Source organism: Lagenorhynchus albirostris, chromosome 19 (genome assembly GCF_949774975.1).
Source record: "Lagenorhynchus albirostris chromosome 19, mLagAlb1.1, whole genome shotgun sequence".
Lineage (NCBI taxonomy): Eukaryota > Metazoa > Chordata > Mammalia > Artiodactyla > Delphinidae > Lagenorhynchus > Lagenorhynchus albirostris.
The window spans coordinates 58,922,835-58,950,707 of record NC_083113.1 but is presented as its reverse complement, the minus strand read 5'-3'; the positions used below and the strand labels follow the sequence as shown (position 1 = coordinate 58,950,707).

At 54.9% G+C, this 27,873-nt stretch overlaps 1 protein-coding gene across 1 annotated transcript; it reads left to right on the top strand.

Moving 5' to 3' along the window:
• The first annotated feature begins 235 nt into the window (after positions 1-235).
• CA5A (carbonic anhydrase 5A) lies at positions 236-27,110 on the top strand. Its single transcript, XM_060130424.1, has 7 exons — positions 236-392; positions 2,170-2,367; positions 15,735-15,853; positions 18,008-18,103; positions 18,233-18,295; positions 23,354-23,509; positions 26,892-27,110. Exons 1-7 carry the CDS (start codon positions 236-238, stop codon positions 27,108-27,110), a joined length of 1,008 nt encoding a protein of 335 aa, XP_059986407.1.
• Positions 27,111-27,873: the final 763 nt, after the last annotated feature.

Below are 27,873 nucleotides of genomic sequence, written 5' to 3'. Positions count from 1 at the left end.
GCACAGTGACCCGAGGGACTGGCCACAGCGAGCGCCCTTGTCCCAGTGCACCCACCCCTAAGCCAAACCCCGTGGCATCCAAGAAGCCGGGTTGAAGTTTAACCATCAGGGCTTTGGATGAGTTTTTACAGAAGAGGTGTGTCCACCCCACTCCTCGGCCGTCTAGATTGAAGTGAGGACAGTCAGTGAGGACAACCTCCCTCCGGTTATCGGGTCCCCGGGGAACAGAATCAAGATGCTCAGGCTCCTGGGGTCAGGCAGGGGTCACCCGAAAGCCTCGGGTCTCTGCGTCCTGGTCAAGCAGATGTGCGGGACCCTCCGCAATCGCCCGCTGACGCTGGAGCGGTGGTGCTCTCAGGGTGCCTGCGTACAGACAAAGAGGAATGATGCTTGTAAGTAGAGCTTCCAGATGCAATTTGCTGTTTGTCTATTTTATGGTGTATTTCAGAATGGGAGATGGTCCGGAGCTGGACAGCTTGGCTTCAGATTTCCACATTGTCTTTCCCATGGGAGACGTGGGCCAGTCCTTAACCTCAGATTCACAGGGCCATCAGGAAGGCGAGATGCTCGGAGCAAGGCAGGTAGCAAGGGCCCCCCCAAGACGAGCTGTTATTACAGCCCCCACGGAACAAGCCATGCTGCCAGTCATTAGGGCTCCAAACACCAGCAGAGAACATCTCAGCAAACACGGTAACTAGGTCGGCAGCCAGCTCGGTCCAGAGACTGCCCTGTGTCAGCCTTGCCCCGGTGGCGGTGTCCTTGGTGCTCTGTGCCCTTGGACTCATCCCTCCCTCTCTCTGGGCCTCAGATTCTTCCTCTGTCAGATACAGGGGCTGCATGGACAACTAAGTTCACCTCTGACATCAGTATTCCACACTTTCCAGGTTTCGGTGGTTGGAAGAGCCTGGGCTTCGGAGTCAGTCTCCGGGGGTGTGTGCACTGGTGACTTTTGTCAGAGGTGAGAGCTGGTGGGTTGCTTCACCTCCCCAAGCCTCAGTCTCCTCGTCTGTAAAATGGGGTGATGAAATGCCACCCAGGGCCACCTGAAGATGAAACGACGTGAGCACAAAGCCTGGCACACACCGGGCTCTCGGCAAACACTCTTAGCTCTTCCCAATTAATCCGTTGGTCCACACCTGAGGCTGATGCCAAAATCCCCGTCTTTCCGCTGTTCTAAGCCTCTCGTTTCATGCTCCCACCAGCGCCGTGATAAGTACCATCGTGATCTGCCTTTTACAGGTGATGAAACTGAGGCTCAGAGAGGTTAAGAAACTTGCCGAGGGGCACAGAGCCACAGAGTGGTGGGGCCAGGACTCCGGTCCACGTGGCCTGATGCTCTTCATGGTCACGGAGTATAAAGGAGGGGACAGGTGCTGAGAGACAGTTGTGAAGATGTCCGCAGTGAAGTGAAGAAAACCGAGGTGAAGACCCACTTTGTACTGAGCAGTACTTTTGCTTTTTCGGAGAACTATGTGTATGTTTCTGTGAGCTTGGAGGAAAGCGCCAGAGGCTGTGCTCTAAACCAGCCAAAGGCAGCTGCCTCTGGGAATCGGGGTGCGCGGGTCTTTCTACATGAGTGCAGACCCTTCTCTATGGTTTGAAACTTGCAAGGAGTCTGGGTGGGGCCTGAGTTTCTGCATTTCTAGCAAGCCCCCAGGGGGGCTGCTGGTCCGCGGACCGCACCCTGAGTGCTGGGTAACTGAAAGAGCGGGGGTTGGGAGTGACAAGGCGTCTATTCCAGACCCTTCCAGGCAGGGTCTGCTGTGGGTCCTGGGACTCTGGTTTCCTGCTCTCTGAGACCTGTAGCAGCCCCCCCAGTCCACAGTCCTCCACCGCCTGCCTCCCCGGGGCTGGGCTGGACCCCCAGGCATGACTCCCTGTGACCACGCTGTGACAATGACCACAGATGAGAACCAACTCGGCGCAGCGCAAGGGCGGGAAGGAATCGGTTCCTGGGCGTGGTCCGCGGAGGAGGTGGCGCGAGGGCCCCGCCCACCGGGGGCGGTGTTAAGAGGCCGAGGGTCTGGTGGCCCCAGGCTCCACGTTGGGCCAGGTTCCCCTGTGCTGGCTCCTCTGGGACTGCGTTTGCAGGTTTCTGTCACCCCCCTCTGAGGCTGCAACGGCGCCCACGCACCATCAGGGGCTCCTCTTCCCTCTCTCTGCCCCCAGTGCATGCCTTCTGGAAGGGCCCGGCCTCGGTGCCAAGGGGGGCCCGGCAGTCCCCCATCAACATCCGCTGGAAGGACAGCGTCTACGACCCCCGGCTGAAGCCCCTCAGGGTCTCCTACGACTCGGCGGCCTGCCTCTACGTCTGGAACACCGGCTACCTCTTCCAGGTGGAATTCGACGACTCCACCGAGGGGTCAGGTGAGCCTGAGCTGGGGTCGGGGCCCTTTGCTCCTGTCACTCCGGAGTGGGTCACGGGGTCGGCAGAGAAGCGGACGAGGCACGGAGAACGGCCTAGGCTGGCGGTGGGGACGGGCAGAGTGATGTTCACCTTAAAGCTGGTGTTGCCGACCAGCTACGTCACACGTCACTGGGGACAAAACTCTGAACGGTGAGGGCCTCCCTGGGGGGTTACATTCCAGGGGCTGGAAGGCAGAAACAGTGAGCTAATAAAAACGTACATTGCACTCAGAGGGGAGAAGCAGAGTGGGGTAGAGGAGAGAGTCTCCGAGGTGAGGAGGCCTGGGAGGAACGGAGGAAGGATGGTGGCCGGGCGTCCGGAGCCTGGGAACCTCGCTGGTCCTCGCTCAGAGTGAGACGGGGCAGTGACCTGGCTGATGTCCAGCTGCTACAGGAGGAAGAGGGGAGGGGAAAGTGGGGAGTAGGGACGAGCATGAGGCTGGCTGGGGGTGTTGCCAGTGGCGGAGGGCAGGTGGGCAGGGAGGCGGGTCCCGGCGTCCTGCCAAGGGCTGTACTCGCACCATCTCGTTGAAGCCTCACTGGCAGGAACCCTCACCCGTGCTGGGTGGATACTCTACAGGTTTGGGAAGTTTCCTTCCACTTCCGTTTTACTTGTGGGGACTGGCTGCTGGATTCCATCTGGTGTTTTGTCAACTTTTTCTGTTCTGCCTCTGAGAGTCGGGAATTTGCAACGGGCGGGGGATGCCTACGTGACCAGCCCCCACTGAGAACCTTGGGCACCGAGTCTCCTATGGGCAACCCTGGTGGGCTGCACTCCACACGTGTTGTCACAGCTCGTTGCTGGGTTTCAGCGTGTGGCTTGTGACACCACCAGAGAGGACTCTGGAAACCTGGTCTCCTCCAGACACTCCCTCTCCCTCTGCTGCTGTTGCTCTTGCATCCTTTCGCCGTGGTGAGTCTTAGCCGTGCACGTGACTATACGCTGAGTCCTGGGAGTTGCAGGGAACCACAGAACCTGGGGACGCCAGACACAGCCCCCAAACCCATGTCCTCTCCAGGAAAGCCCTCGGTCCACTTCCTCCCATATGCCCAGTCGTCTTGTTCACTAACCCATGGCCCCAGTGAGGATGTAAACTCCACGAGGGCAGGATCACTCTTCCTGGACACTGCAGGTGCTCGGTAAACTGGTGGATGAATAATGAATGTAAAGTTAAAGGTAGAAACGAGTCGGGCAGAGGGACTGGACGGCAGTGGAGGCCCAGCCTGAGCCGCCCCAGCTCTGATGGACCAGTGGCTGCGGCATGGCACGGAGGGCCCTTTTTCCCTGGGACAGGCCCTGTGAGGTGCTTCACGCACACCGTGGCTCAGAGTTTCCAGGGGTCTCTTTCCTCATCTCACAGGTAAGAAGGAGCCCATGTTTCCTGAGCACAGCCTACGTGCCTGGAATGGCTCTCGCAGTGTCCCTCAGGGTTGCTTCTCATGTAGGGCTTGCCAAAGGCAAGTGGACAGGAACCCCAACTCTGGTTGACGCAAACCAAAGCATCTTCTTGGAAGGATAAGATTACCTCAGAGAAGAGAAGGGAAAGTTGGATGTTAACCAGATCTTTTTTTTAAAGATTTATTATTTATTTATTTATTTTTGGCTGCGTTGGGTCTAAGCTGTGGCACGTGGGATCGTTTGGCGCGCAGGCGTCTCTCGAGTTGTGGCGTGCGGGTTTTTCTCTCTGTAGTTGTGGCGCGCAGGCTCCAGGGCATCTGGGCTCTGTGGTTGGCAGCATGTGGGCTGTAGCTGAGGCCTGTGAGGTCAGTAGTTGTGGCGCGTGGGCTTAGTTGCCCCTCAACATGTGGGATCTTAGTTCCCTGACCAGGGATCAAACCCACGTCCCCTGCATTGTGAGGTGGACTCTTTACCACTGGGCCACTAGGGAAGCCCCTAACCACGTCTTTAAAAGCACAGGGACCAGGCCAGCTCAGGGATCTGGGGAGCAGAGGTTTATGCATTTATGTACTTAGCGTGCCAACTTTTTTTCTGCCTTTGTTGGTCTGTTCCAAGCCCAAATTCCCAAGGAGCAACTAAAATTGTCCTTTCAGGTTTAATACGGTTTATATTAATTTTGTTTTAATTTTACACAGCAACTTATACGATTGAATAAAGAATAATAGTTCCTGAACTTTTAATTGGTTGGCTAATAGTTGTGTGAATATACTAGTCATCTTGAGAAAAACAGATTTGGATGTAGATGCGTTCCTATCGAATCTATACTCTTCCTATATAATTTTTATGTGTAGTCAAGGGTCTTACGGACATTGTTACCGAATGCAAGTTCATGTGCCCGACAGACAATGAGGCCAGACAGTACCGAAATGTCGCAGCGTGGAGCAGAGAAAGGTTTATTGCAGGGCCAGGCAAGGAGACAGGTGGCTCGTGCCCCTCAAAAAACCCCAAACTCCCTGAAGAGTTTCAGCACAGCTTGTTTAAAGGCCAGGAAAGGGAGGGGCGTCCCAGGGGATGTGATCAGCTTGTGCGCAATTTTCTGATGGGCTGATGGCTCTGGGAGGTCCCGAGGCTATGTGCTCAGGATCATCAATTAGTTCATTGCTTCTCATTTAGTGGTGGTTTTTAGCATCTGAAAAACTCAGGAAATATACATGAGATACTATTATCTGGGTACTTCAGAGAGGAGGTATAGCAGAGGATCTAGGGGAGAGGTCTGTCCTGGGAAGGCCCCATAGGGTCCTTCTCAGTTACGATACCTCTGTAACAAGTTCATTTTCCTTTAAATTAAAAAATGTGAAAAACTTCGAAGGTTACTTTGGACTTTTGTATGTGTACGGTTAAGATACGTTTGACAAACTAATTCAGAGTCCCAGGGGAGGAGGACTGGTGGCTGAGCTTGGAGTCACCCTGCCCCTCGTCGGCGGAACACCCAGCACCCTGACCAAGATCCCCACCAAGATCACACACCCAGGGACGCGTTGGTCCAGGGGAAATCGAGGCGCTGTTTCTAGAAGGGGGAAGGTATGCCGGACAGACAGACATGCAAACACCCCCTTTCAAAAGAGCCCCGGTTGGATGAACAGCAGCCCGGCACAGATGCCGCTATGGAGGGTATGAGCATCCTCATTCTTCTCTTTTTTTTAAAGATTTATTTTATTATTTAATTTATTTTTGGCCGCGTCGGGTCTTAGTTGTGGCACGCGGGATCTTTCGTTGCGGCTCGTGGGCTTCTCTCTAGTGGTGACGTGTGGGTTTTCTCTTCTCTAGTTGAGGTGCGTGGGCTCCAGGGCACGTGGGCTCTGTAGCTTGCGGCACACAGGCTCTCTAGTTGAGGCGCTTGGGCTCAGTAGTTGAGGCGAGTGGGCTTGGTTGCCCTGAGGCATGTGGGATCTTAGTTCCCTGACCAGGGATTGAACCCGCGCCCCCTGCAATGGAAGGCAGATGCTTTACCACTGGACCACCAGGGAAGTCCCCATCCTCATTCTATGTAAGGAGGAACGGAGGGTGCAGGTGGGGCGGGGAGAGTGACGGTGGAGGGGAGGCAGGGGGCGTCTGGTTCAGGCCCAACTCCTGCTGATTCTAAAGCCCACGTCGCATCACTGCGTCAACCGTGCACTGACACGTCCAGGCACGCCCAGGCGGGGGCTTCCCAAATGGGGCGACAAGGGCGGGCTGCGGCACGGGCCCGCTTCCCAGTAGGGCGGCGCTAAGGGCGGCGCCTCTGTCCCCACGATCGCCGCGTTGGCCCCAGGCTGATGGCCGTCGCCCAGCTTCCGTCGCTCGTGTGGGGTGAGGCCATCACAGTGACAGGCTGAGCCCGCCTGGAGCAGGAGAGGACCGAGAGGGGAGGACCCCAGGTGTATGGTCCCCAGGAGAGAGGCACGCTCCCCGTGCTCTCCTGGGAGCTCCCACTTGGCGGTTGAACCTGAGCTGACCCCGGCATCCCCCAATCCCGGTCGTTTTCAGATTCAAGGCCTTTGCGCCCTGTTGCAGCCAGGCCTCTGTGCTGACCAGGTCCTGACCCCCGCTTTTTCGCTCCTCCAGCACGTTCTCAGTCGGGTTCCAAGGGCCCCTCCCCGCCCTGCCACAGACCCAACGAATTCTCTGGGTGTCTCTCCCTGGCCGTATAAATTATTTGTATAATCCCCCTGGTGCTCACGTCCACACAGGCCAATCTGGTTTTACTTTACTTGTCATTTTCCCCAAAGCCCAGTTTCCTCTTTCTTTCTCTCCTGCTCAGTTTCACATGCCCCACCCACCCACGCCCATCTCCAGCCTCTAGCCGCCTCTGTTCAGCTTCTCTGTCTTCTTTGTTCACCTCCAATGGAAATTGGAAGGTGCTGGGAGCAAAGGAAATGGAAAATGCAGCTGAAAGACGGGAAGAACTAAGAAAAAGTTTTGCAGTAAGAAAATGAGAATCGTGAGACACTCCCATAATTTTTATTTTTAAATTCATTGACAGAAACGGAAAGCCTTGGCGGCAGGAAGGGAAGTGAGTGGAGAAGGTGCACGGTGCAGAAGTAACTTTGCACAGTATGTGAGCACTTTGGTCAGGTCACACCAACAGGTGAGCGCAGGAAGGCTGAGCAAACCAGATCGGGGAACTGAGGACATTAGGGTTCCAGCGGGTGAGGGATAGGAGAGCTCAGAGATCAAGGCCGGTCAGCAACAACGACGATGAATAACAGAGGTGAAGGCAGCGGCTCTTTCCAAGGAATGTGAGACTGAAGGGCAGGGAAGGAAGGGCTGGCAGAGGGTAGGAAGCAAGGAGGAACATAGCGCCGGCTCCAGACAGACCCCGTGGTCACACCCCGCAAACCCGTCACAGGCGGGGCCCCCTTGTCCCAGCACCCGAGCGATCCTTTTCCTAAGGAGTGACAATGCCGTTTCCACCCGATGGGCAGTGTAGGTGCAGAAAGTGGGGTGGAAGGTCAAGGACCAAAGGCCACAGATAGATCCCGCTGTTCCTTGAGGAGACGCCTGTGTTCTCTGAGCCAGGTCCTAGGTTACCACGAGCAGTGATGTCCTTACTGCTGCCAGGTGCTTTTGAGTGCCCGTTACACGACAAATCAATGTGCAAATCAGGGTACTTTTTTTTTTTTGTGGTGCGCGGGCCTCTCACTGTTGTGGCCTTTCCCGCTGCGGAGCACAGGCTCCGGACACGCAGGCTCGGTGGCCATGGCTCACGGGCCCAGCCGCTCCGCGGCATGTGGGATCTTCCCGGACCGGGGCACGAACCCACGTCCCCTGCATCGGCAGGCAGACTCTCAACCGCTGCGCCATCAGGGAAGTCCCAGGGTACACTTTTGAAGGCATTTCATTCTCACAGTAACTCCAAGAGATGGGTTAATATGCCCATACATGGGAAGAGGACGTCTGTGTCCAACATTCAGATCAGGGCTGTTTCAAATCCCACTCCCTCCCCGCCATCCACAGAAAAGAAAAGAAGCCGGGAGTCCAGGTCTTGCTGGCACTGTAGTGCCTGAGTCCCAGGAGCTCAGATGTTGCTCCCCCCGCCCACTTAGCCGCATGGACTGCGGGAGCCGCCTTCCCTGCTAGACCCTCCTCCTCTGGGGGCGGCTCATCTTCCTCCTGAAGGGCTCGGGGGCGGGGAGGACGGTATGGTGGTCAGGGCCCAGCTCTGCAGCAGAAAGAGCTTATCAGCCTGGTAGTATAAGCTCGTTCCCTAACCTCTCTGACCCTCAGTCTCCTCCTCTGTCCACTGAGGTCGGACACCCACCCCGAGGGAGGATTAGAAGAGGCCCGAGGGAAGCACTTACCTCCGAGCCAGGAGAAGTGAGCATTTCAGCCGTGATAGCTTAGCTTCACCTGCTGGGGCTCCTCCCAGATAAGACAAGAACAGGACACAGCTGTGCCCCTCTCAGGCCTCCTACTGGAGGGAACCCAGAGCCGGCCAGGCCCGGCCCGGCTTCCTCTGACTACGGAGGACTCTGTGGTTGGTGACCCCATCCGTCGGCCGAAGGAGGAAAAATGGAAACTCCAAGCCTGGAGCTGTGAGCAGCCTTCCCGAAGGGTCACTCACTTGCAAGGACCCAGTGGGCACAGAGGTCACGGGGGGGCCAACACCAAAGTGGATTTTAAGCCGTTTGTAAAGGGGGGGCCAGTAATGGCCTTTCAGCCTCTAAATGACAACTAATAAGGGTGCCCAGCGCCACCGGGACAGGGTCCTGAGCGTGAGCTTCACGGAGTCGGCAGCGGGTGTACACAGCAGGGCCCAGTGAGCGGCCTTCGCTCCTGGAGTGAACGCGTAACTGCAGGTCAGTATGATTTTAAAGCTCACAGACTTCACGTCCATTCGTTGGGGAATCTTCACCCAAGAAAACTGACTCCAGCACGAAAGCCAAAAGGGAGACGCCGGGAGAGTTTGGGGGTCCCTGCTGGAAAGGCGGGCTGGAGATGGGGCTGGGAGGTGGGTCGGTGGGTCGCGAACGAGGCAGCAGAACTGCTTTGCCATCTCCCAGCACCCTGCATCATCCCACGCAGGGCCCAGGGCCCCGGGGACCCTTCTCCCACGGGTCAGGCGGGGGGCCTGCAGTGGGCGTGAGCTGGTGCCTCCCAGACAATGCAAGGGGGTGGCAGGGGGGGCTGCATTCCGGGGGGGGGGTCCTGTGCTGTCGGGAAGGTGACTGGGGCCGCTCGGTCCACACTTGTTTCCTGGGACAGTTTTCACTGCAAATTCGTTCATTGGCATTCTGATTCTTAAAACCGTATAGTTTTCATCTTCATTCCTTGTATATCCGCTGTTTCTTCCCTCAGGTTCTGGGCGTGGGTATCTTGGGGGGCAGAGGTGTGATTTGGAGGTTGGTTAGGTGGAGTGTGCTTCCCCTCACCCAATCTGTGGAAATGATAATCCCCACCCAGGAAAACACGCCTCCCCCGACGGCCCCTGAATCCATGTCAATCCCTCCCCGACCCCACACCCCAGCCAGGCCAAGGTCACCAGTGCATCGCACCTTCCCTCCCCCGGCCTGGCTTCAACTGCAGCTCCCTTAGGGACACAGGGTCCTCGTGACCAGCCCGGCAGCTTCCCTCTCCTCCTCCCTCTCTGCATCTCCCTAAACCACCAGCTCTTCTGCCCCGGAAAGGGGGCTGCCAGTCTTGCGGGGCAAGCCTGAGGCCCGTCTGGTGCCAACACACCCCTACCACTCCTGAGGGCTCATCAGCGTCGTGGGCAGCTGTATCAAGAAACACCCCACTTACCGGCATCGGTTGGGAGGTGGAAGGTGGACGCTCGTAGGACCGTGTGACATCCCTACCCGCCGTCGCACCCCGTGTGGTGACCCCGTTCTCCCTCCGTCCATTGCCAGGAGTGCCCCTCACCACTGCTTCTGCAGAACCACCCAGGAATTAGCCATTCCTGCTCCATGCAAGGAGCTAGGATTGTAAATCTGCAGTACAGCCGCGCAGTAAGCGCCCGCTCTGCCTGGTGGCGCGTTAGGTCCCAGGACCTCCCCAGACGCAGTCTCTGCTCGTGAGGAGATCTCAAGTTAGGAAATGCGGGAAAAGGTGCGTTGAAGGATAGACTACGTCAAGGACGGGGATGCAAGTGTCGCCCCCAGACCCCACCTCTCTAGGCAGACATCCATTTCTAAAGACTGGAACATTCAAAGTCTGCTGACGAAGGCTCCCCTACGTGGCCACTGCCTGCACCTGCCCCTGTGCCCTCCGACCCGTCGCCCTGCTGACCTTGCGCTCCCGCCCCTGGGGGCCTTCGCAGGTCCATCACAGTGGCCTGCTCTGTCCCTCCAGGCCTCTCTGCCTGTTGTCCCTTCCCGCCTACAGCCGGCCCTCCTCTTCCCTCTTACGGCTCAGCTGAACCCCTACTTCCTCGGGGAGGCCCTCTCTGATGCCCCGCACCCCTCAGATCCCCCTAGAGCACCCCGTCCTTGCCCACATGTCCACGACTCACTGCCTGCCTGCCCCTGGGAAGTCCATGCTCCGGGAGGGGCAGGGCTGCCCCGTGTCACCCTCTCCACATCCAACACTTAGCCGAGGCTGTAGCACATCGTAGGAACTCAGTGAATATTTGTTGAATGAATGCATGGTTTTCCCTTTTTACGCTTTGTGGCTGGCCGAGCCCCTTCTAAAGGACTCTCTTAAGATACATTTATCCCTCAAAGTCTTTACGTGCAGGTCCTATCTTGGGAGTAATAGTGGCTATTTCCGGTGACTGCAGACCTCTGCTGGGATGATGAGATGGTGATCATGATGTAATAATAACCAGAATACGGTCGTAATAACAGAAGGTCCTACCACTGGTTGAGCTCCTCCTGGGTGCCAGGGGCCGTGCTAGGGAGCGTTTGGTAAGCGCTCGCCACATTCTCATGGGCCTGGGGGCATCTTTATCGTTTTACAGACATCAGGCCTGAGGTCCAGAGAGATAGGACCACCGTGTGGGACACGCCGCCTGAAACCAGGGGCTGTGCTCACGTGTGCCTGGCTTCAAACCCAGAGCCGATGTGTGGTGGTCCCAGAGGTTAGCTCCCCAAAAGCAATCTGACCTCCCTCATTTCTGGATTTTGGGGTACTGCGGGTGGGGTTGTGCCCCTCAGGCACCACCAGTGCACTGGCCGCCAGCTCTGGCTCCCGCTTTCCTGGAAAGAATGACAAAGACCTCCCGAATCCAGAGAACGCACGGAGAGCCTTTGCGCTTGTGCGTAGAGTGTCGGAGGGAACGTTGGTTAAATCCTGGAGGGGCACCAAGAACAGGCTGCTCCTCGGCACCATCGAGTCATTTGCAGTTTGGATTAATTAGAACATGTCAACCTGCTCTTGGACTTATTTTAAGCCCTAAGACAACCATACCTGCCAACAGCCTGCTTATCCTGGTCAAAGCACCAAACTACAAGTTGACGGCTGTTATCAGCGGCTGTTGTGAGGACAGAGACAGTAGGATCTGGGCTTGCAGTCAGCCTCCAACATCTCTGTCCTCGGAGATGCAATTCCCCAGTTACACGTCGTGACACACCTGCTCCCAGAGACTGCCAGGGGGATGCATGGCCTCTGGTCTGTGAACAGCCCTGCGGATGGCAGAGTCTGGGGGCTGGTGAGCTAAAGGCCCCCTTGTCACAAATTGGGCTCGCCTGTTTTCTTTTTCTTTCTTTTTTTAAAAAATTAATTAATTAATATATATATATATATTTTTTGGCTGCGTTGGGTCTTCATTGCTGTGCACGGGCTTTCTCTAGTTGCAGCGAGCGGGGGCTACTCTTCATTGTGGTGCGCGGGCTTCTCATTGTGGTGGCTTCTGTTGTTGGGGGGCACGGGCTCTAGGCGTGCGGGCTTCAGTAGTTGTGGCGCATGGGCTCAGTAGTTGTGGCTCGCGGGCTCTAGAGCACAGGTTCAGTAGTTGTGGTGCATGGGCTTAGTTGCTCCGCAGCATGTGGGATCTTCCCGGACCAGGGCTCGAACCCGGGTCCCCTGCACTGGCAGGTGAATTCTTAACCACTGCGCCACCAGGGAAGGGAATTACTCTGACGCTGGTCATTATGAAAGGTCACAGATTATTTTATCCGGGGCAGCCGCCTTAAGCTGGACTCCTAACTTTCCTGGCAGGAAAAGGTGAGCATTTGGCTTGAACCCTGCCACGAAAGTCGAGGGCCTGGACCCAAGCAGGCCTGGGGTGGAGTTGCTGGGGGACCTGGGGCAGGTGATGGACCCCTCTGAGTCTCAGTTTCCTCATCTCAAAATTGGGCCAGTAGTAGCTGCTTGCAGGGTCACTGTGAGGGGCGGTCCCGGGGGAAGGTAGGGTGCTTTGCACGATGCCTCGCGTGTAGCGGGCACTGGGTGAACGCTGGCTTGTCAGTTAGTACACTCAGAGCTCATGCTGACGGTCCACAAGGCGCTGGCGATCACGGGCACCGACAGATGTGGGTGCACAGTGCCGGGGATGCAGGAGTTGCTGACCCGTGAGAGCAGATGAGACCCTGTACTCATCCCGTCGCACAGACGTGCCATGGCTGCCGGCTTTCGTCCTTTGGGTGCTTCCAGAATACCGGGCATTCTGCTGAGAACTTTGCATTGAATCCTGGCAACGTCCCATGGAGTAGGTGCTAGGACCCTCCCCATTTTACAGGCGGGTAAACTGAGGCTGGGAACAGTTCAGTAACCGGACGGAGATCGCCGCGTTCGGAGGCGATGGCGCCAGCACCGACCCAGAGCGCACCCCCGGCCACCTGCAGAACCGGGCACCGTTCTCCGGTTTTTCAGCAGAGGCGCTGGCACTCGGCTAGTGGCTGTCTTTGCCCATCCATCTCATTTTAGAGACGCCGTTCCAGAGAGTCTTCTGTCCCTGACTTGAAAGATGCTCGAGATGTGCAAGTCTGACGCCCGAGCTTGTACCCAAGCAGCTCCTGTACAGTTGACGCTGTTTCTCTCCTGAAATGCGTTTGAAGGAGGGAGGCTGAGGGCATCACAGTGCCCGGTTCCGGGTGCACCACCGACCGGCCGCAGGGCGCCACTGCAGCCCAGCCTGTGGCACCAGGGCTCCTCTGGCCACGCCTCCCCTCCCTCTTCGCTTCCCCCCTGAGATGCTCGAGCTGTGCTTTCCTCCTTATCTGCATCTGCAGGTCACAGAGCTGGCGAGGGGCAGCAGCCTGCGGGGTTTGCTGTGAGTTTGCTTGGTCCCAGCTCAGGGTAGCCCCCGCCCGCTTACGTACGACCAGGTGTCAGCCTGCAGCCGGAAGGAGAGGCCCCACCGAGAGGAACATTCCTCCCTGCAGGCCCGATTCCAAAGCTGACCTCCGTCCACATTCTCTTCCTTCAACGGGCAGCTGTCTTTGGGAAGCAGACAGGAGGGAGTCCCCCTGCGAGAGGCTGCTTCTCGGAGAATTCTGGGGGCAGCTGGATGCGGGGAGAGCATGGGGCCCTGGTCCCTGGGCTCCAGGCCTGCCCTGAGGGAGACCCTGGGAAAGTCTTCACCTGCCGGAGGCGGGGGCGATGCTCGTGCCCGGCCCCCTCCCCTCCCCTGCTCTCTGTTGGTGGCCACAGTTGGGAGTGGTTTTTCTACGAGGTTATTTTTGGCGGGGTCTGCCCGACACCCAGCTGGTGGTGGGGTTTTGCCTCGTGCAGTTGGTGTCGCTCTTTCTGGAGACCTTGTGTGGTGTCTACACATGCTTGAGCTGGGAGGGACCACCAGGACCACCTAGCTAGGAATCCTTGCTTTGTTATTACATGAAGGAGAGCCCAGTCCCCGAAAAGTTACGTGGCGTGTGGTCACCACCATCATTGTCATCACCGTCTGACTGCACTTTATGAGGCCATCCTGCCAGCACTGCTCATTTCACAGGTGGGACAGCTGAGGCTCTGAAAGGCTGATCCACTTGCTCGAGGTCACACAGCAAACGCACCAGTCAGTGCATTCTGGCGGTTCCAGGTGTCTGCTGGCCAGGGCTCCCACCTCCCCGTCCAGCATGATACACAGTGCCAGACAGGAGTGGCACAAAGATGGCACTGCTGGTGTTTCAAGCTTCTGTAATTTCCTCAGATGATGTTTCGTACTCAAGGCACGGGTTTGGGCGTCAGACCTGGCTTCGAATCCTGGCTCCCGTGCCCGGGATTACTGACAACCTCTTTAGCCTCTCTTAGTAAATTCAAAAATAACACAAAACTACAGAGGTCAGTAGGCTCATGTATCCTCACCCCTCAAAGGAAAACAATCACCCCCTTGTATTCTCATTCACAGAAAATCCAGTAAAGTCTTGTGATTTGAACCCAACAGGGAGGTTTTCTATCTACCTCAGCTTCTTGCCTGCAGAACGGCTCCTCCACACCCGTGGACTCAGGCTTCCTGATTTACTCTGATTTTTTGTACTTGCGGGGGGATGAGATACTTCTCTGTATGTTTTTCAAGTGAGATATAATTTGTGGGTGTTCAGGAGAATAAAGCCATAGAGCCTCATGACGAGATGCCCGTAACGACGTTCTAGACCAACGCTTTCAAGTGAAGACAGACAGCGAGAAGCTTCATGACTTGATCGAGGGCAGAATAATGGGCTGAATCTGTTTTTCCAGTTTACAGTTCAGTGCTTTCTGCTACCAGTACCTTCAATGGCAAAAACAAAGCAGAAGCACCCCTGCCAGCCGTATTTGACCCTTTCAGCAGCGTCCGTCACATCACTAAGTGTCGTCCCTGCTTTTGCCGCGTGGAGGAGCTGATGCAAGCAACGCCCACCCCTCCCCCCACCCCGGGAACTCACGCCGTCGCTGTGGCAGTGTCCTCCAGCCCTGTCCGAGGATCCCAGTGTCACACTACGCTCACCTCGAATACAAGCGGATGTCCGACCGTTACCATTACGTTTGTAGCACTTGGTGGTGGAAATCTGTTAGCAAAGTGCAGCTGAAGACCGGAAGACCGGCTAAACCCTGTGCGTCAGGGCCCCCCGGGAGCTCATTCAAATGCAGGCTCCCAGCCGTGGCCCTGGACCTCTTGGGACAGCGTCCATGATCCCACAGTTCAGAGCAGGTGCTCAGGGATGATGAGCCTGTGTGCGTCACGCTGACAGCTCTTGGGGATGCCTCACCAGGAATTCAGGGTGACTTAGAAAGTGGTCATACAGTGAGGCTAGACCGAGCAGGGGCTGCCTGGAGATCAGCCCTGGTGGAAAACGTTACACCTTATTATTATTTTTTAATATTTATATATTTTTTAAATTTGGTTGCACCAGGTCTTTTCTGCAGCAGGTGGGCTCCTTAGTTGCAGCATGCAGCCTCCTTAGTTGTGGCATGTGAACTCTTAGTTGCAGCATGCATGTGGGATCTAGTTCCCTGACCAAGGATTGAACCCGGGCCCCCTGCATTGGGAGCGTGGAGTCTTAACCGCTGCGCCACCAGGGAAGTCCCCAAAATGTAGTACCTTATATCTCAGAATCTGTTTATTTAAACGTCTTGCTCATTACCTATTAGCTTATGAAATTATTTGGTGATAGAATTTTATCTGCTCTTCTTTCACTTGAAAGACGTCTTTTTTCTTTTCTTTCTTTCTTTTTTTTTTTTTTTTAATTAAAGGAAGGTCTGGAAATCTTATAGGACCCGCATGGCACGCATCTCCGAAATGGTTTTTCTTTGCCTTCTTGCCGCCTGCAATTGGCTGAGGCCCCTACTGCCACCAGGTGGCGGCACTGGCATCTGCATCACTCAGGTGTTTCCTGTGCGCTGCCGGGGGCCCGCCGGGACCAGGTGATGGGGTCAGGTGACAGGGCAGACAAGGTCCCACGTTTCAGTTTGTGGTTTCAGCAGAACATCAGTCTCTTGAGAGCAAAATCGAGTAACCCCAATGTAGTCAATGTCACAGCAACCCCACAGTCGAGCAACTAGACTAACACCCCATTTCCACTGCTTCACCTTCCAGGAATCAGTGGTGGCCCCTTGGAAAACCACTACAGACTAAAACAGTTCCACTTCCACTGGGGAGCAGCGAACGAGTGGGGCTCGGAGCACACGGTGGACGATCACGTGTACCCGGCAGAGGTTCGTAGCAGCTCATGTGTGGGGCCTTCCCATGTGCCAGGTTCGATGTCAGGTGATCAGGCATCCTGGTTGCTCAGCACGGATTTCCTGGGACACGGGACCCTTAGTGCTCAAACCAGAACCACTGGCCACCCCACGCATTCAACCTCACGACTCTCCTAAGGGGAGGGTACTGTCAGCACTTCCAGCGAACAGGAGAAGAGACAGGCTCTGAGTGGAATTGTAACTTGCCGAAGTCAGACAGCTGGGATTTAGGAGCAGCGTCTGTGCTCTTAGCTCTCGCTCAGCCCCGCGCTTGCTGCTGGTCGATGAGAGGCGAGACGCTTCCTGTCCTTCGAGGCATTCAAGATCTTATACTGAGAACAGAAAATCTTTACAATAGAAATTATCTTAAGACAAAGTGATATTTGCAACATTTCCAAGTGGGAGTCAGTAAAGAAAAGGAGTAGAGATGAAGGTCAGGAATTGGATTTGGGTGGTTATGGAGTGGGAAGTAGTGCCTTACTGGTGCCCCCCAATATTTTATTACGAAATGTTTCCAACTTACCAAAAAACTGAAAGAACTGTATAGTGAGAACCCGTGAGGTCACCGCCCGGATCCTGTGATTGACGCGCGCCCGATTCACTTTGGCGCCTCTGCCCACCGGCCCTCCCTCAGTCCACCCACCAGCCACCTGGATTTTAGAGGTATTTCAAGTTCTGGACTGTTCTTGTCACCATTGTTACGGAAGTAATACCACGGTTAAAATAGACCGACAGTCCGGTCAAACCAGAAGGGGAAAATCACTGCGATCACACAGCCAGAGGTGGCCTCTGGGGACAGTTGATAATTAGGGCGTTCCATTGATTGTTATAATTACACACATTTTGACAAATATGACAAAAATGAAGGAACAGCGGCTTGCAACACACTTGCTTTCAGTGAACCTCATTCCTCTTGGTAACTGTGCACCGGTACCTCGGTTTCTGGTGAGCAGCCTTTCGATAGAGGAGTCTGCTGCCCCCCAGTAGAGGGGGCAGAGCTTGGCACCCACCAGGGGCTGTCCGTGAGCCAGGTGGGCGGGGGCTGCCCGACTGTCCCGGCCGTGCCTCCGGCCCATGTTGGAGCGGGCCTTTTCCTGTGGGGTTTGGGAGGCCAGGCCAGCCCCACAGGTGGGGGTCCATGAAAGAGGAAGGCTGTGGGCGGGACCTCAGGCCCAGCTGTCCCTATTTCTGGAAGACCACGCGTGACAGTGGGTGGGGGGTTGAGGTGAGCTACGGGAGGGCAGGGGGAGGCCACGCCACACTCACGGTCCCTGGTGTGCGTGGCCAGGAGCACTGAGACTTGTTGACAGGTGCCGCCTGGAGCCACGTGGACCCCGCCCCCCTGGCAGGGCCACCCGGGCCCTGGAGTCCAGCAGCCGCGCGGGGGAGGGTCTTGCTGACCACGAGAGGCTGGAGGACTTTCTGGGCCGAGTCCTTGTGGACTAACGGCCTGGGTCACTGTTCAGAAAGGCCTCCACCACCACGCATGCTGGAGCAGGACCTGCGGACAGACACCCAGGCCCCTTCCTGGTTCTGAGCCAAACGCAGCATCGGCCCACGTGCCCTCACAGAACCCAGGGGTCCTGGTTCTGCCTCTTACTCACCAGGGCCCAGGAAAGCCCGTTCCCGCAGCCTGTTTCCCCGCTGATTTAAATCCTTGTCATCTGGTCCGTAGCGATGCTGATTTGGGACTTAGGAAAACCAGCGGAGGGCGTGTGAAGAAAGGACATAGGTGAAGTTCAGAGGAGGGTGACAGATGGAGAAAAATGCCGTTTGGGGGGCGTACGTAGGTTCAAAATGATCCGTTGTCTATCTGAAACTCAGGTTTAACTGAGAGTCCCATATCTGACCTGGCAGCCCTCATTCAGGGCCATCTGAGCAGCAGCAAACAATCCCACCACGCATTTCTGTTTGACAAAGTTAAAGCGAGCCTCCCTCCTCTCCCCCTAGAAATGCCGAGGCCCTGCTTTCTGGGGTTCGAGCGAGCTTTGGCTGGGGGAACCGGCCTGCAGCCGCGGATTCATTAAAAGCATAGATCGGGCACATGTCGGCCACACAGAGGGAGGAGCAGCGGGTTAAGCTCTCTCGGCCACGTGGTGATGGAGGGAATTCTCTTCTTCTGGGTCCCAGCTGCATCTAGTTCACTGGAACGCTGTGAAATACCAAAACTACACGGAAGCCGTGATGGGAGAGGACGGCTTGGCGGTGGTAGGCGTGTTTTTAAAGGTAAGCCTGCTGGGGCGCAGCTCTCCTCGTCAGATCTGCTCTCTAAACGAGGTCAGCTTAGAGTGACGTGTGCTTGTCACCCTGTCCCCTGCCCTGTCACGTGACGGCTCGGCGTGCCGCGCTGTGCAGCTGGGGGCCCGCCATGAGGCACTGCAGAAGCTGGTGGCAGCCTTGCCGGACATAAAACACAAGGTAAGCTACGTATTTTGAAATCAACATAATTGGAAAAGCGACATTGCTTAGAGTGATGACTACTTCGCCAAAAAAGTAACCAAAAAAAGGAACCAGTTGGGTGGAAAGAGCGTTGCAGAGAGGGTCTGAGTCCAGTTCTAGAACTGGGACTCCCTGGAGCTGATTCCAGGTGTGTCTCGAGTCAGCTCACCGACTTCGAGGTGTTCCTGCAATTCTCGGGCCCTCCCTCCTCAGCGTAATGGGGTTTCCCAACATTCGGCCATTCAGGCAGCATCTTGGAGGCTTTTGCCTGTCTACCCACCTGGGGTACTATTAGTTACTTAGTACTTTTTATGAAAGTGATCCACTTTTTAAAAATCTTTAGCCTTGTCCCAGGCAAGAGCATCCGTTTGTGATAATGTTTGTTTTAAAACCAATTGAAATGTGGACTTCCCTGGTAGCACAGGGGTTAAGAATCCACCTGCCAATGCAGGGGACACGGGTTCGAGCCCCGGTCCGGGAAGATGCCACAGGGCAGCTAAGCCCGTGCGCCACAACTACTGAGCCTGTGCTCTAGAGCCCGCGAGCCACAGCTACTGATCCCGCGTGCTGTAACTACTGAAGCCCACGTGCCTACAGCCCGTGCTCCACAAGAGAAGCCACCGCAATGAGAAGGCCGTGCACCGTGACGAAGCGTAGCCCCTGCTCGCCGCAACTAGAGAAAGCCCGCGCACAGCAACGAAGAACCAACGCAGCCAAAAATAAATAAATATTTTAAAAATAATAAAAAATATAAAACCAATTGAAATAAATTCTCAACTATCGACATTTAAGAATGTCCACCTGCAAGCCATCTGGTATCCTTAGGGTCAGCCCCATCCTGGGAGAACAGGGAGACGGGGCAAGGGGGCCTGCAGACGCACCCATCCTGCCCAGCTCCCCTGCACAGCTGGCTGCACTCAGCATAGCTCCGAAAGACAGCAAGGCCAGCAAGGTAGCTTTTCTCCAGTATCAGCTGTGAGAGGGCTTTGATGGAGAAATGGAAATTCCTGAAAACTGCAGTTTATTTGTTCAGCACCAAACAAAAGAATTCCGAGGGCAGGAGTCACCCGTGGTCCTTGGACGTGGGGACGGGTGGGTCTCCGACCTGTCTTAACAATGGCGAGAGCGGCTCCAGATGGGAGATGGGGGCCAGCCCTTCCTCGGCAGCCTCACAGGGGCTGTTTGATCTGTGTGGCACCCGCCCCTTGATGTTGACCTCCTGGGACCAGACCAGATCACCGCCCCCGTTGCCCCGTCTGCCAGCTCAGGAACTCAGCAAGGTCTAGGTGCTGGGAGCATTCATCTCCTCCCTGGTCCACAGCCAGAGTAAACCTGGACGTTTCCCTGGTGGCAGCCACCCCCTCAGGGCATGGTCTCCACCGCTTGGTGGGAAAGAGCTGCTATGAGGTGCTATGTGCTAAGGGGTCTCTTTGCTTCCCCGAAGGCTCTGGGCAAACTTGCAGGAGGAACGGTGTTGGCAGGGGATGGAGGAAGCTGCTGGGCCCAGTTCTGGTCCTGATGCTGCTCCCTGGGCCTCCGTTTCCTCACCAGAAGAATAAGAGTCAGAATCTGAAGAGAGTAAGGTCCCGCCTCAGCGGGCAGGGGTCTGTGTCCCGTGGGCCGGGAGGGTGAGCGGCTCAAGTCATTTGTCACAGTCTGTGCTCCTTCCTGGGTCCCCCAACGTCTGGGTCGATTTTTAAAATGTTCAGCCTTTGGAGGCACCTCTGTGGTGTCCAGCTCTGTGGGATGCGACAGACATCCCGTAGCATCTGGGTTTGCCGCCATCTAATCACGTGGCTTTCGGAAGTTCTCATCTTTCTTTCTTTATCATGAAGCAGACGTAAAGGCTGGTTCTGAAAATCCAAGGTGAGAGCCTCAGAGGACATCTGGCATGTCAGTGCCTATGGGGCTGGCGTCTGGGGGCAGGAGGGGCATTTATCTGTCGCCGCACACCTGCAGGTACTTTCTGCATCTTGTCCCATGTGCGTATGTGACCTGTGTCCTTCAAGAGTTGAGTAGACCACACGGTGGAATATTACTCAGCCATAAAAAGGAATGGAGCTCTGACACCTGCTACAACAGAGACGGCTTTTGAAGGCATCATTCTGAGTGAAAGAAGCCAGACGCAGATGATTCCATTTCTAAGAAACTTCCAGAATGTGCAGATGGGTGGGGCCTGTGGCAGGGTGAGGGCAGGTGGGCGGGTTAGGGGGAATGACAGCTAAAGAGTGTTTACTGGGGGGGCTCTCTTCTGGAGTTCTGTTCTGAGGTCACGAACGTGTTCTAGAAGCGGCAGTTCTGAGCGTTCGCGTGGCCGTCTGTGAATATACGAACAGCCGTAGAATCGTGCACTTCAGGTGGGCGGGCGCCACACTTTGGGAAGCGTGTTTCAGTCATGCCGTTTTAAGCCGTCAACTAGACACTGGTGACAGGTGGAGCCCGGCACAAGGTGCTTGGCGACCATCTGGCAGAGTCAATGTACCCGCTTCCAGCTGCCAGAAACTTAAACACCACCTCCCCGTGGCTGAGCGGTGAGTCAGCGACCGGGGACAAGCCGTCAGCGGCTCCTTGCTTTTGCCTTTGAGGGCCGGGCGGAGGGGCCCCCAGCAGCAGGGAGCCTCCTTCCTCGGGGACCCGAGAACAGGTGCCTCGTGCTGACTGTCTCCCAGCTTGCCCTGCATGCGGCTGGGCCCCTGGGTCAGGCTCCGCTCCGGCTGGGCACTGGTTGGTGTCCTGCTTCTCCCAGGGCTGCCCCCTCAGCCTTTCGGCTCGCTCACTTCACGGGGGGGGCGGGTGGAGGCCCCGTCCTGGGCCCGTCAACCCGAGGGACCTCTCTGAGCCTTTCCCCTCTGAGCAGAAGCTGTCCAGGAGCTTTGCTTGCACCGAGGCAGAGACCAGCCAAGAGGCCCTGCTTTCTGTCCACAGCATCCAGAGAGCAGCCCCCCAGCCCCTGCCTCTGCCGGTGGGTTTCTACGGGGTCCCCAGCCCTGGGCAGAAGCAGGGTGTCCCCCGCTCCCCCCTCCCATCTCTCTCTTTTATTAAAAAATAAATTTATTTATTTATTATTTATTTTTTGGCTGTGTTGGGTCTTTGTTGCTGTGCCTGGGTTTTCTCTAGTTGTGGCGAGCGGGGGCTACTCTTCATTCATGTGCGCGGGCTTCGCATTGCGGTGGCTTCTCTTGTTGTGAGGCACGGGCTCTAGGTGCGCGGGCTTCCGTAGTTGTGGTACATGGGCTCAGCAGTTGTGGCTCACGGGCTCTAGAGAGCAGGCTCAGTAGTTGTGGCGCACGGGCCTAGTTGTTCCGCGGCATGTGGGATCTTCCCGGACCAGGGCTCGAACCCGTGTCTCCTGCATTGGCAGGTGGATTCTCAACCAGTGCGCCACCAGGGAACCCCCCCCCCCGCATCTCTTTTAATCACTTCCGCGTCTCGTGCTCATTCCAGCCCTGCGGCCTCTCTGCTGATCCCCCAGCCCATCAGGCCAGACCCTGCCTCGGGGCCTTTGCACTGGCCGTTGCTACGGAGAAATCTCCTCCCCTTCACCTCCTCCGTGTCTTTGTTCAGACGTCACCTTCCCAGGGAGGCCTTCAGGGCCACCCCCCTAAAACACCAGCCTATACTCCCCGCATCTCTTACTTCACTGCCCTACCTTATTTTTCCCCATCACATTTATCACTGTGTAAACTACTAGATGTTCTACTTATTTGTTCCGGGGGCCGTCTGCTCTCCTCCAGTAAAGTGAGTTCCACGAAAGTGGGTAGTTTGTCTCTCCTGTAGCCCCGGCACCTAAGATAGAGTCAGGCTTATTGTGGGTGCTCGAGAATAGCTCTGAGTGAGTGAGTGATGGTGGGACCCCATCAGGGTCATGAGGAGCTGAGAGGCAGGTTTCTCCCTGTGCTCCTCTAGAGCATGGAAATGAAGCAAACCTGGATTCTGAACGTGGGGCTCCCAAGCAGGACACGTGCTGACGGAGCAGCCTGGAGAGCTGGGCTGACCCAGTCCATCCGTCCCACCCCTCGCTGATGAGAAGGAAAATTCTGGCACGAGTCAGGGAATTCGGCCAGTGCAGGGCGTCCCCCTGCGCGTTTGTACTTGCCATGGCTCTCACGCTGGGGAGGTCTGCCAAGGAGAGGATCAGCTGTCTTAAAAGTGTAATGTTTTCTGGTGCAGCCGCTATAGAAAACAGTCTGGTGGTCCCTCAAAAAATTAAACATAGAATTACCGTGGGATCCAGCATTTCGACTTCTGGGTGTATCCCCCAAATCATTAAAAGCAGGGTCTCGAAGAGATGTTTGTACACCCATGTTCATAGCAGCTTTATTCACAACAGCCAAGAGGTGGAAGCCACCCAAGTGTCCATCGGTGGCTGATGGATAAACTAAATGTGGTCCGTCCACACAGTGGAATATTACTCAGTCTTAAAAAGGGGGGAAATTCTGACCTAGGCTACAACATGGATGGACCTTGAGGATATCGTGCTGAGTGAGATACGCCAGTCACAAAAGGACAAATCCTGTATTATTCCATTTATACGAGGTCCCTAGAAGAGTTAGATTCATACAGACAGAAAGTAGAAGGGCGGGTGCTGGGGGCCGGGGGGAGGAGATGGGGAGCTGGTATTTAATGGGGACAGAGCCTCAGTTTGGGAAGATGAGAAAATTCTGGAGACGGATGTGGTGATGTTTGCACAACAATGTGAAGGTACTTAACACCACTGAACTGTACATTTTAAAATGGTAAATTGTATGCTGTGTATGTTATTTGACGTCAGCTTTTAAAAGTGTGATATTTTCACAGCCAAGGTATACAAAAATGAGTAGCCTTAAAAGAAAAACTACACGCCTGCGGTGGGCATCCCTGCTCAGCGTGGAAGGGCCGCGTTCTCTTGTTACGGTTTCCAAACGTGACAACCGCAACCACGGCCTTTATCTCGGAGACACGCTCCCCTCCAGGCCACATCGCTGAGATAAAGCCAAGCGTGGTGCCCCCTCCCCGGCCTCCTCCACCCACCTGAGAGCCTGCGGTCTCCTCCCCCAGGATGCGCGGGCGGCCCTGGGCCCCTTCCAGCCCTCCTGCCTGCTGCCCGCCTGCCGGGACTACTGGACGTATCCGGGCTCCCTGACCACGCCTCCGCTCTCTGAGTCGGTCACCTGGATCATCCACAAGAAGCCCACTGAGGTGGCTCAGGACCAGGTGAGTGGCGCCTGTATCCAGCGCACAGAACTGCACGGGAATCCCTCCGGTTTGGTGGCTTCACTAAGATAGCGTGAACAAGCATCCTAGAGTTTCGTGCTTTGGTACCTTATAGATGTTCCTGCACAAGAAGAATCTTCCAGTTGAAACAGGAGCTCTTGGGGAGTGAACAGAAGTTCCCCATATCACAGGTCTTCTGACCTTGAGATATTGGTGGTGAGAGGGAGACAGAGACAGAGAGAAACAGGGAGACAGAGACAGAGAGACAGAGAAAATCAGAGAGACAGAGATAGAAAGAGACAGACAGAGACACAGAGAGACAGGGAGGGAAGGTGGGGTGAAGGGAGGGAACTGAGGCGGGACAGTTATATTCAGCACCTTCTAATCTTAGTGGTCAGCCTCAGGCGTGGAGAGTCTCCCCGATGAAAAATGCTTGGACGAGGCCAGTACTTACTCTTTGGTCTTCGTTGGGGTAAGGCGACTTTAAAGAACAGAAGTGACATAATTGGGACATGGGTCCGTGCCCATACTGGGACCTCCGTGGGTGTTTTAGATGAATAAATTAACTAAGAAAGGGATGTCATAGATGAATGCTGGAGAGCCGTGAAAGAAGTGGGGTCACTGAGGGAGAAGAGAAGCTTTTAGAGTCTGTTCTGCTTCTTTGGCTGCTAGAGCAGTAGGAAATCAAGACCGCAGAGGGTTTTCTCTCATGCTGTGCTAAGAAGTTATGGAACTATAAGTGCCCAGAGAAAATTCCAGAAGGATTGTATTAGTCAGCTATTGCTACAAAATGCTGTGTAACAAACCACCCCAAAACTCACTGACTAATAATAAGCATTTATTTTCCTGCTCAAGGGTCTCTGGGAGCTGGGAGAATCTGTTTTAGGCCATCATTAGGGGTTGGGTTGGGTCCAGTGTCTCTCATGCTTCTTGGACCAGTGGCCACCCAGGGCTGGATGTCATGGCACGTGACAGAAATGCAAAAGACAAGCCAAACCGCACATGCACATTTACAGCGTCTGCTTGCATCACGCCCGCTCACATCCTGTTGGTCAAAGCGAGTTATGATGGCCAGGCCAACGCCAGTGGGGCAGGGAGGAGGTGAGTGTCTATTTGCTGAGCAATGCCCTAAGCTGTCACACGGATGTGCACCTAAAAGTTAATCCTGGTTGTCCTATGGTCACAGATCTGCAGTGGTTCTTATTTTCTTTCTCATCCTTATTTAAATATTCTATTTTTTCTAAAATAAGTAGATATTACTTATATACTTTTTAAAAAGTTAAAGTATCTTTTTCTCTGGAAATCTCCAGAATCTAGGGAAAGTCTGTCTAGGGCACAGTTTAGGGATGACAGATATGCAGCAAGCATGCTCCACTGTCCCATCCTCTGCCCAGGACAGACATTTCTAATTGATCACAGCAGCATTCATCACCTCGCCTTCAGCTCTATGTTTTCTGAGGGCTCTTGATGAGTCCTTGGAAGTCCTTCCAGCCCTTCAGTTCTGTAAAACAGCCTCTAATTTTATTTTATTTTATTTTTTAAAATGAAATTCTCTGTTTTATTTATTTATTTTTGGCTGCATTGGGTCCTTGTTGCTGCGCATGGGCTTTCTCTAGTTGCGGTGAGTGGGGCTACTCTTCGTTGCGGTGCACGGGCTTCTCATTACAGTGGCTTCTCTTGTTGCGGGGCATGGGCTCTAGGCGTGTGGGCCTCAGTAGTTGTGGCACGCAGGCTCAGTAGTTGTGGCGCACGGGCCTAGCTGCTCCGCGGCATGTGGGATCCTCCCAGACCAGGGCTCAAACCTGTGTCCCCTGCATTGGCAGGCAGATTTCCAACCACTGTGCCACCAGGGAAGTCCGCAGCCTCTAATTTTAAAGTCATGGGATGGGGCTTCCCTGGTGGCACAGTGGTTAAGAATCCGCCTGCCAATGCAGGGGACACGGGTTCCAGCCCTGGTCCGGGAAGATCCCACATGCCCCGGAGCAACTACTGAGCCTGCTCTCTACAGCCCGCGAGCCACAACTACTGAGCCCGTTTGCCACAACTTCTGAAGCCCACACGCCTAGAGCTCATGCTCCACCACAAGAGAAGCCACCGCCATGAGAAGCCCGCGCACTGCAAGGAAGAGTAGCCCCCACTTACCACAACTAGAGAAAGCCCGTGTACAACAACAAAGACCCAATGCAGCCAAAAATAAAAATTAATTAATTTTTAAAAAGACTTTAAAAAAACACATTAATAAAAAAAAAGAAAAGAAAATGGCTCTTGTCACCAAGACCCCTCTGTCACTCAACAAACGCATAATAAACACTTATTAGATGTCAGGTGTTGTAGCAGGAGAGGGTGGGCAAGCAGGAGGGATGGAGGGGTGACAGAGCAGTGACCATAGTCTCTGTGCACTGCTACCCAGCAGGAAAATAGAAACATAAGTCAACAGTTTTAAGGCAGAGTGCTGGGTGAGTATTACACCAAAATCCAGAGCAGAGCCCCCAACCCTCCCAGGGGGCTGGGGAGATAGTGTGTGCACCCCCTGGACGGCAGGGACAGGCCTGCCAAGCAGGCTTTTCTGAGAGGCAACAAGTGGTGAAAACAGGTGCACACGTGTGGGCACACCATGCTTGAGTGCCTGGAAGAGCATGCTCCACACCCTACACACCTCCAGGGGGCTCTCCCTCAGCCATGCAGACCTGACTTGCTCAATAGGTGGTCACTATGCAGGTATAATCCCAGTTCTGTGTTTAATTAAGTGTGAAAGCTATTCTCACAGAGCACATAGTGTATTCCGAGAACAGATGTGATGATACGTAAAAAATGGTCTCTTAGTTCCTGGAGTGCAAAGTGAATCAAATGTTACATTAGCATTTATAGTATATAAACTAGTTATCTATTGCCGTGTAACAAATAGCTCCAAAATTTAGTGGCTTAGTAAAACAGTAATCATTTATTATCTCCCAGGGTTGCTGTGGGTCAGAATTCAGGTGGTTCTGGCTGAGGATCTATCTCTTGTGGAGTTGCAGTCAGATGTCAGCTGCAGTTATTTGAAAGCTGGGGCTGGAGGATTCATTCCCAACGTGGCTGGCAAGTCGTACTGGCTGTTGGCTGGGAGCCTCAGTTGCTCTCCACGTGGGCCTCTCCAGAGGGCTGCTTGTGAGTCATTGCAGCACGGCGGCTGCCTTCCCCAGAGCAGGTGGTCCAGGAGGCCAAGGTGGAAGCTGCCATGCCTTTTCTGACCCAGATTGGGGTCACCTCCACCATGTTGCATTGGTCATACAGGGCCATCCCTGATTCAGGGACGCAAGGGGACCACACACGACACAAGGGACATGGGAGCTGGTTCACGCCCCAGCTGCAGCCAGATTACTCTGCTTGCTCTCCGTTCCAGCTGGCCGCGTTTCGCTCACTCATGTTTACGGCACTTGGTGAAGAAGAGAAGACGATGGTGAACAACTACCGCCCACTTCAGCCCCTGATGAAGCGGGAGGTCCGTTCATCCTTCCAGCCACTGAAGACAGTGCAGGATCCTAAATTCACTACATCCAAGCTAACGGGTAGACCTGACTTTAACAGGAGAAAGTATTGTTTCCCAGGCTTCGTGTACTGATCATATGTAACCTCTGAAATTAAAAATGGAGAAAGAGGTCGCAGTTTTAGTCAGTGTACTTTGCAGTTGCAAGGAAAAGAATCACTTCAAAGAAGCTTAAGCAGGAATCTCTCTGTGGTCCAGTGGGTAAGACTCCACGCTCCCAATACAGGTGGCCTGGGTTCGATCCCTGGTCGGGGAACTAGATCCCACACGCATGCTGCACTAAGAGTCTGTCTGCCTGCCGCAACTAAAGATTCCACGTGCCAAAGCAAAGATCCTGAGTGCCGCAACTAAGACCTGGTGCGGCCAAAATAAATACATATTTTTTTTAAAAAAAAAGAAGCTTAAGCACAATAGGGAAGGGAAATCTGGGACACGGACTATCTCAAGGGACCCACAGTAGTGCACAGAACTTAGGGGCCAAGTGAGCTCCACTGACTGGGGTCATCCACCCAGCCCTCTCTCAGGTCCATGGTGTCCTCTCTCCAGACGGCCACGCCCTGGCAACACAGACTGGGACTAACGTCGTTTCTTCCCAGTTCCAAATTCCTGGTGTATCAGTGTCCGGGGGCTGCTGTAAAATGACCACAAACTGGGGGTGGGGGGAAACCAGCAGAATGTATCTTCCTTCCCACAGTTCTGAGACTGGAAGTCTTGAGACCAGGTGCCAGCATGGCTGGGTTCTGGGAGGGTCTTGGCTTTTTGCTGTGTCCTTCAGTGGCCTTTTTTTGGTGCACAGAGAGCGTTCTCTCCCTTCCCCTTCTTATAAGGCCACCAATCC

Bases quoted from the DNA above. Each gene is read 5' to 3' on its own strand.
- CA5A (XM_060130424.1), top strand. From the start codon at position 236: ATGCTCAGGCTCCTGGGGTCAGGCAGGGGTCACCCGAAAGCCTCGGGT. The intron at 18,104-18,232 runs GTAAGCCTGCTG...CGCGCTGTGCAG, and splicing joins TGGTAGGCGTGTTTTTAAAG to CTGGGGGCCCGCCATGAGGC. The intron at 18,296-23,353 runs GTAAGCTACGTA...CTCCTCCCCCAG, and splicing joins TGCCGGACATAAAACACAAG to GATGCGCGGGCGGCCCTGGG.